Below are 7,191 nucleotides of genomic sequence, written 5' to 3' on the forward strand. Positions count from 1 at the left end.
GCTATCAGTGATAGCGTTAATGTTAGAAGTGCAATTCTTATCATTCAGTGGTACAAGCAATGCTAGTGTGCCCCTAGAGGCCTGAGGCTTAGGTGCAGTTGTATGCAATGAATTTGAATGGTTTTGGCCTTGCATGTGCCATGTGCAGTATCCACTCTGTTACTAAGCATACTTGGCATGTTGGCCTTGCCTGACCCTGCCATAACTGTTTACATAACATGGCTTCATCATTGACAGTAACGATGGTCTGACATGGCATGAACAGCAGATCATTTTCTGTGCGTACATTTTTGATTTAATTTAGGCAAAAGCAAATGATTTATCAGTTACATGATTATTTTTGGTAGAAGGTGCTGGCTACTGTTTGTAGATTATACTACTTTTTGCTGATCAGGCCAATATACAATATAACTGATAACTTTGGATCTTTAGCACCACAGGTTACACATACAGGTTGATCTGAATAAGAGCTTTACCATTTTATGTCAACAGAGAAGTTTAATTTAACTACTTAATTATCTTTTCATCACAATATTTGTGGCACATAAGGCATCTCTTTAGAATGTACTTGTCGCTAATACACCAGGCACACAGCAGCCGTTTGGAAAGACCTTGTTTACAGTATTGTGTGCATGAGAAGTATCATTTACTTTAAAAGGGCTTGTATATTGATAACATATACTGATTACTGGTATAACTCTGAATCAGCCAGCCTATGTATTTTGTTAATATCATGCTCTTCGTAAAATTGCATGCCTTTTTATTCAGGTGATTTTGTATTTTGACCAACTACAGTAATACGTATCATTTAAATGCAGGCTTCTGTCCGCCCAATGTGACATTTGCATTCTTTTATGTAGTAATACCACACAGCAAGCTCACGTGGAAGTATATCCATGAAATTATACACTGTCAAAACCCATACAAACTGCTATCTTATAGAAAGGACACAAATCATTGCATATTTTGAAAAAGCTTGCAGTTAGAAAATGGAAATGATCAGTTTAACTATAACTACATTATGCAAACACCCTTCCATGTCCTCTTACCAATTAACTCAATTAGCTTGTATATGAAGATAAACTTTAAGAAGACAAATGTGGCTGGCGGTGTGCCTAAAAGTTTGCCTGTAACAGTGTTACTAATTTAAAAAAACATGCTTTGCCACATGCATATAAATATATCTGATATGATAAATTGAGACATAAGATTTTTACCACATTAACAAGTTTAATTTAACCATTTACAATCTGTGAGGAGAACGAAGACTTTACAAATAACAACAGGAAGTGGAGGAAGAGGTGACAGGAACCATTGCTCCCTCTTCATGGTGGTGTGGATCAGCTCCCACGGGTCCCACTAGGCATGACTTTGAGCACATTGTCCATGTTGACTGATGTTTGATTCAGGTATCGAGTCCAGGAACAATGGATAAGGGAAGTGTGACAACAGTTGCACTTCAGCCTTTAGGTAACCCCGCGGCCTTCTATTCCTCCTCTTTGTTCTCGTAATTGTGTTTAATGTGTTTCCATAGTTTCTACAATAAATCAAATATTAGTTAAGTTAGACATTGCATATGCACAGATATGTTGTGAAGTTGTAAAAGGACGCGTTTGCTCGATAGCTTAGCTTACGTTAGCACTGCTTCGCCCTCTGCTTACAAGGTCAGGATAAAACAAGCATTAAAACACCACAGGACACACTTACCCCGCGATTCATTTGCTCAAAGATCGCGTCGCCACCTTGGTCAAATAGTCGTTCAAAGAAGACCGCTCCAACCATGATGGTTACAGCGAAAGTGGACGTTCTCCTGAAGAGCAGATCGTAGACGGACTTAGCCAGCGCCATGTCGGTGGATTGACGTATTGCGCAGGAACGGAAGCTGGGGACAAAGAAAACAAAACGCTTCCGCTCCAAGAGCAGCGGATGTTAGCAATAATAGTAGTGTGGATTTCCTTTTTCTTTTTACACCAGTTAGCTAAAGTGACATAGAGCCTTTCAAACACCACGGAGGAGGGCAGCACTGTTTCGCCAATGGTTTGTGCTCTTTGCCGTTTAAATTCAATAACACACAGGGATTTTAAGTAAACATGTATTGATGTAACGTTAATAATAAGCAGCATGTAAGCTACTTAACCATCTAGTTTTAACAACGCTACGGACCACGGCTGGTTGTGTTATCTGGGGAAGTGTTTGTACCAGCATCAAACTGTTCGTTGCTACATGCTCAGTGTGTATATTTCTAAAGAGTTTTGTACCTTCACAATGATTGTGTCCTCACAGTAGAACAGGAAGTCATACCAATGCATATTTAAAATAAAGGCACCTCCAATACTAAACCAGTAGGTGGCAGCAAAAGAAAGCTGCTTGTACCACCTGTCATTGTTTACGATATTGCTGGTGTTCTTGATTGTAGATGTTAGGCTGGTTCCAGTTTGTCATTTTCCGTCGTAGGCCAAATCTGTAGGCTACGTGATCACAAATGCAAAAGCAAACAAACGATTGGGACCATGCTTACTTAATGTAAATGTAAACGAACTCGCATTGATAAAATAGATTCATACTATGACCATAATTAGGGGTAAATTGGGTCTGCTATGTACTTCTGACTGTTTTTTGTGTGGCTTTTCACTCCTGAAAAGATAGGGTCTAGTCAATTAGTAAATTAACAGATAAGTAATAATATTTTTATACGTGAGGCCGTTCTAATGTATATCACTGTGAAATTGAACATCTTTGGGTTTCAGACTGTTGGGCAGACAAAACAAACTATAATTTGAAGATGTCGTCTTGGGCTATGGGAAATTGTGATCTGTATTTTCGATTTGTTTTTAGACTAAACAAATAATCCATTAATCAGAACAATAATCAACAACATAATTGATAATTGTACACATACAGTCTGTTTGGCTAGAAACTTGGCTTTGAATCATCTAGTGCATAATGATACATTACATAACACTCAGAACTTTCATACAGAAACAATTTCAGTCAGCACAGCTATTCACCATGTCTTGACAGAGTAGTTATGTAAATGTGTTTGGTTTCTGTTTACAGTCTTGTTCAGCAATTTAAAAGGTGACATCTTGCTGTTTTGAGCACATAACCTGCACCATGGGGAAGAGATACTACTGTGACTACTGTGACCGGTCCTTTCAGGACAATATGCATAACAGGAAAAAACATCTGAATGGTGTTCAGCATCACAGAGCTAAAAAGGCCTGGTATGACTCTTTTAGAGGTGAGACTTGCATTTGGTCCTTGGACCTTTGAGATGTGGTTGCAATGAAAATCAATTTACATGCTATGTTTTTACTATATATGATGTTTAGTGTATATGTGTTTGTTTTAGATAGTGATCCTATACAATTCCTATTACAATTTACTGTTTAAAATGCTAAGTCTTAAACCTATGTATGAGATTATGAGAATTAAGCACGCTTACATTTCATTATGCCATTTTGGCTGCCCAACTGTTTACTTTATGATGGAAGATTATACAAACAAGTGAAACAACCATAGACAACACTATCATTTTTTTTTACAGACTTTTCAGCCATTCTGTGTGATGAGCAAACAAAGAAACCCTGCAGGAAGTTTCTCCAAAAAGGTAACAGAACAGTTTAACCATAGATTTTTTAACTAACCAGGAAATTCTATTAAGTACCTTGTTATAATAAAAAAAAATTCCCTGGCTTTTTCTTCTTCTTTTTTAGGAATTTGTGATTTTGGCCCCAACTGCAGGTTTTCTCACATGTCTGAAGAGGAACTGTTTAACTTAAAAAGACAGGTGGAAGGTAAGCTGTAACCAAAGGGTAGTGCTGTGTCTACCACATGGTTGAGCACTTTTTAAATGAATAAATCACAGTCGCCCAAAGCAATATTCCACACATTTAAGACACATGTAATTTGCAAATATAAATAGTATTATCTAAATGATTCTTTAATAATAAGGTGAACATTCAACATTGCACTCACAGTTGTCACACATGATCAATTCAATTTATTTCAATTTTATTTATTTTTATAGTATCAAATCATAACAAGAGTTATCTCGAGACACTTTACAGACACAGTCCAGATTGTTAATAGCTCAAATGTAATGCTGCAGAAGGTGGGTTTAAAACAAAAATGTACTTACTAAAAAGGCAAGCACACTGGTTAGCCCTTTCTCATAAATTCCCTTAAAAAATATACTATTAATAATAATAGTTTACAAGTACAAATTGTCAAGTGCATTTTGCCCAGATGACTGTGTACATAAGCGTGATATGTTGACAGGAGTAAGATGTTATTTCTTTCAGATGAAAGACAGCGCAGAGAGGACTCTGTAGACAGAATGATACCTGGGCGAAGTATAGAAGAGTGGCTCTCCAGAAGGGAAAAAAAGCGAACTGCCCTCAATATTGAAGGGTATGCACTTTAATTTTTGTTTTAACACCTATTCATACGTGGTTAGCATTGCTAATGGTTATTCCTGTTGATTTAGATTTCAACTGTTTCATTATTTATATCTGCAGAGATTCAAAAGATAAGCAAGACAGCGAAGAGGGCCAAGAAGAAAGTGACATACCTCAACAGCTCCTCTCCATCCCTGACCTTCCACCCTCTCTTCTACCTCCTCCCCCAGGCGGGTGGAAAGTCAAAGTGAACACAGAATGGGGTTGAGATATTCACTTTGTGGTTCACATCACTGTTAAGTGGATATGGGACATTAATTGAAGGAGGAATGGTACAGATTGCATATTAAGAGATTGTGTCACATATTTGAAGGTTTTCAGTTTTTAATGAGGTTTCCAGTTGATTCTAAAAGCTGTTTGTTGCCAATTTTTTAAAAGAAGAATAAAAAACCACAGAATAGGTCATGTTTGTTTAATTTAGAAGAACTATTTATTTATTACATTGTACTTGCAGGTGTTAAGTTTCTTGTTTAAGAATACAATTAACAGTAAAAAGAAGCTAATTTAAAATGAGTAAATGGTTATATTTACATAAAACACATGCAGTGCATAATAACCCTTATAATTGACATGTTGGCAGTTTGTTGTTGATTGCTGCACTAATCTGAAGTAGAGTGACTTAATCGTAAGACTCCTCTAAGGAGTTACATTTGATGTTTATGTAGTCCTGAATGAAACAGAGGATTGCTGAGCAGATGGAAATAATGTTTTGTTTAATTTTAATCCTCTGCATTGTTACCAAGGTAATCACTGATCTGACTGTATTTTATTTCTAACCCAGCCAGCTAAAAAAAACAATTTTACTTCGTAAATAGTAAAGATGGCAAACTAATGATCTGGATTACGTTTCATAATGAAGGTTTTCATAGTTGGAACGTTTGTTAAAACACTTGCCAAAGAGCTTCATGCAGATCTGGATTTGTGATTAATGCATTTATAATTGTCATTGGCTTTTTAAAGGTCCTCAATAAGGTTATTCCTCATAACTGGGGTTTTGCTGAGATGTATACTGTATAACCCACTTACCTAATGCAGTGGTTACAGCAGAATCCTCCTTAAATTGGTATGAGTTTCTTTCTGTTTTGTATAATTTTGTCTAACTCTTATTCTGCCGCCTTGATCAGAATACGTCTCTGACTTCTTATGGGACTTAACCTACCTACTTACGTACTTAAAGGTGCCCTGTGGTGTTTTGGACCACTCTAGCACTATGGATCAACATTTGTATCATCCACACACACAAGGACCCATGCACGGCCAGCCTTGGTTTCAGGCTATTCTGCTTATTGACAGTGGCAGTAACACAGCAACAAATAATAAAGACAGTGAAGAAGATGGATAGCAATGGAAAAGCAGACATAGATGTAAACAATAAATGATTTTATTAAGCTAATACATTTTTTTTTCTCCAAATGTTAAATGTGGAAGGAAATACACACGTTTGTTAGACCTCAGAGATACACACAATGGCTTTGGCACCATAAGGCACCTTTAAATAAAGGCTATAAAAATGGGAAGTTCAATAACTGATTTTTCAGTCATATATAAGTTGTGAGCTTGTAGCTTTATTTATCACTGGATCCTCATATCTATAGGTGTATTCTGTACATTAAAGAAAATGACACTACACGTCTTTATCCTGGATCTAATCTTCTCACATCTAAACTACTTCATGTCCATCGCTGCTGTGCTCACTGCTCCTGTTAGCCCTTACAACGACAGTAATTGCGTGTGCATGTTATTTTCCCCTAAAGCTCTGTATTCCAACGCTCTGGTGCTTGTGCCCATGCTACTACATGAAGTGCACCACTATATGGCTACAAGGAAATGTTTTTTTCCTTCTGTGCAGGCTGTGTGCTGTGCTCTGTTAATACACGTTTAACATGCCTGATGCTGCACCATCAGGGCCGTCACACCATCAGATCCTGACTGTGAGTCCAAAGTGTTGAATGAGGAATGAATTCAAAATTGTGTTGTGTTTACCCTAAAAGAGCATCCCCACCCAGATCTGCTCTTCTGTTTTATTATTATTTGCTCTACTTGTTGTTAGTATCAACTATGTTGTTTAAGTGTACACAGTAAATGTTCCTTTTTTGAGATTTGTCATATCCAGCTTTAATATGCAACCAATGTCACATTTGTAAACAGAAAAACAAACAGCAAGCTCCTTTTAAAGCCTTAGTTTTTATTGGACATGCATCTATAGCCACCACTTACATTAGTGTATAATTGATGCAGTAACCTCTACATGTGCCGTAACAGTTACAGAAATAAAACAGCGCTGGATATTCTTGATCTAGACATTACAATTACTAGTAATGTCACACAGCAGGATGATACAAATATTAACTAGAAAGTTAAACTGACTTTTACAGGGGAGAGATACAGATAATACATCACTTGAATTACTGATTAGTCATTTCAGTTCAAAACTACATTTAGCATCAGATTCATTTTTGTCAAAACTTTGACTTTGTATAATGGATTTTCCTTCTTTCCAGAAGTCTTTCTAAAGTTACTCTAAGTCAATGCATGAGAGCGCTGTTTGTACTCCAAATGACAAAAGCACAGAACAGAAGACATCTACGAAATCCAATTAATAACAATTAAGACAATCCGTCAACAGAGTGTAGATAAATTTGCTCATTAAAGCACTGTAATATACAGGATAGGACACAATAATTGCTTATATGTCTAAAGACAAGATTTGGCACAATAACTATTTTACATT

At 36.6% G+C, this 7,191-nt stretch overlaps 2 protein-coding genes across 2 annotated transcripts; one reads left to right on the forward strand and one right to left on the reverse strand.

The window, feature by feature from the left end:
• Positions 1-1,209: 1,209 nt before the first annotated feature.
• LOC116035023 (cytochrome b-c1 complex subunit 9) lies at positions 1,210-1,932 on the reverse strand. Its single transcript, XM_031277914.2, has 2 exons — positions 1,708-1,932; positions 1,210-1,537 (listed from the first exon to the last, which is right to left on the reverse strand). Exons 1-2 carry the CDS (start codon positions 1,846-1,848, stop codon positions 1,487-1,489), a joined length of 192 nt encoding a protein of 63 aa, XP_031133774.1. The 5' UTR covers positions 1,849-1,932; the 3' UTR covers positions 1,210-1,486.
• Positions 1,875-5,855, forward strand: zmat5 (zinc finger, matrin-type 5). Its single transcript, XM_031277913.2, has 6 exons — positions 1,875-2,037; positions 3,058-3,241; positions 3,548-3,610; positions 3,717-3,797; positions 4,305-4,413; positions 4,521-5,855. Exons 2-6 carry the CDS (start codon positions 3,115-3,117, stop codon positions 4,666-4,668), a joined length of 528 nt encoding a protein of 175 aa, XP_031133773.1. The 5' UTR covers positions 1,875-2,037; positions 3,058-3,114; the 3' UTR covers positions 4,669-5,855.
• Positions 5,856-7,191: the final 1,336 nt, after the last annotated feature.

Source organism: Sander lucioperca, chromosome 1 (assembly GCF_008315115.2).
Source record: "Sander lucioperca isolate FBNREF2018 chromosome 1, SLUC_FBN_1.2, whole genome shotgun sequence".
In the NCBI taxonomy this organism is placed as follows: Eukaryota; Metazoa; Chordata; class Actinopteri; order Perciformes; family Percidae; genus Sander; species Sander lucioperca.

Coding starts and splice junctions, on each gene's coding strand:
- zmat5 (XM_031277913.2), top strand. CDS start 3,115: ATGGGGAAGAGATACTACTGTGACTACTGTGACCGGTCCTTTCAGGAC. Junction 3,611..3,716: donor CAGGAAGTTTCTCCAAAAAG/GTAACAGAACAG, acceptor CTTCTTTTTTAG/GAATTTGTGATTTTGGCCCC. Junction 4,414..4,520: donor ACTGCCCTCAATATTGAAGG/GTATGCACTTTA, acceptor TTATATCTGCAG/AGATTCAAAAGATAAGCAAG.
- LOC116035023 (XM_031277914.2), bottom strand. CDS start 1,848: ATGGCGCTGGCTAAGTCCGTCTACGATCTGCTCTTCAGGAGAACGTCC. Junction 1,538..1,707: donor TTGAGCAAATGAATCGCGGG/GTAAGTGTGTCC, acceptor GATTTATTGTAG/AAACTATGGAAACACATTAA.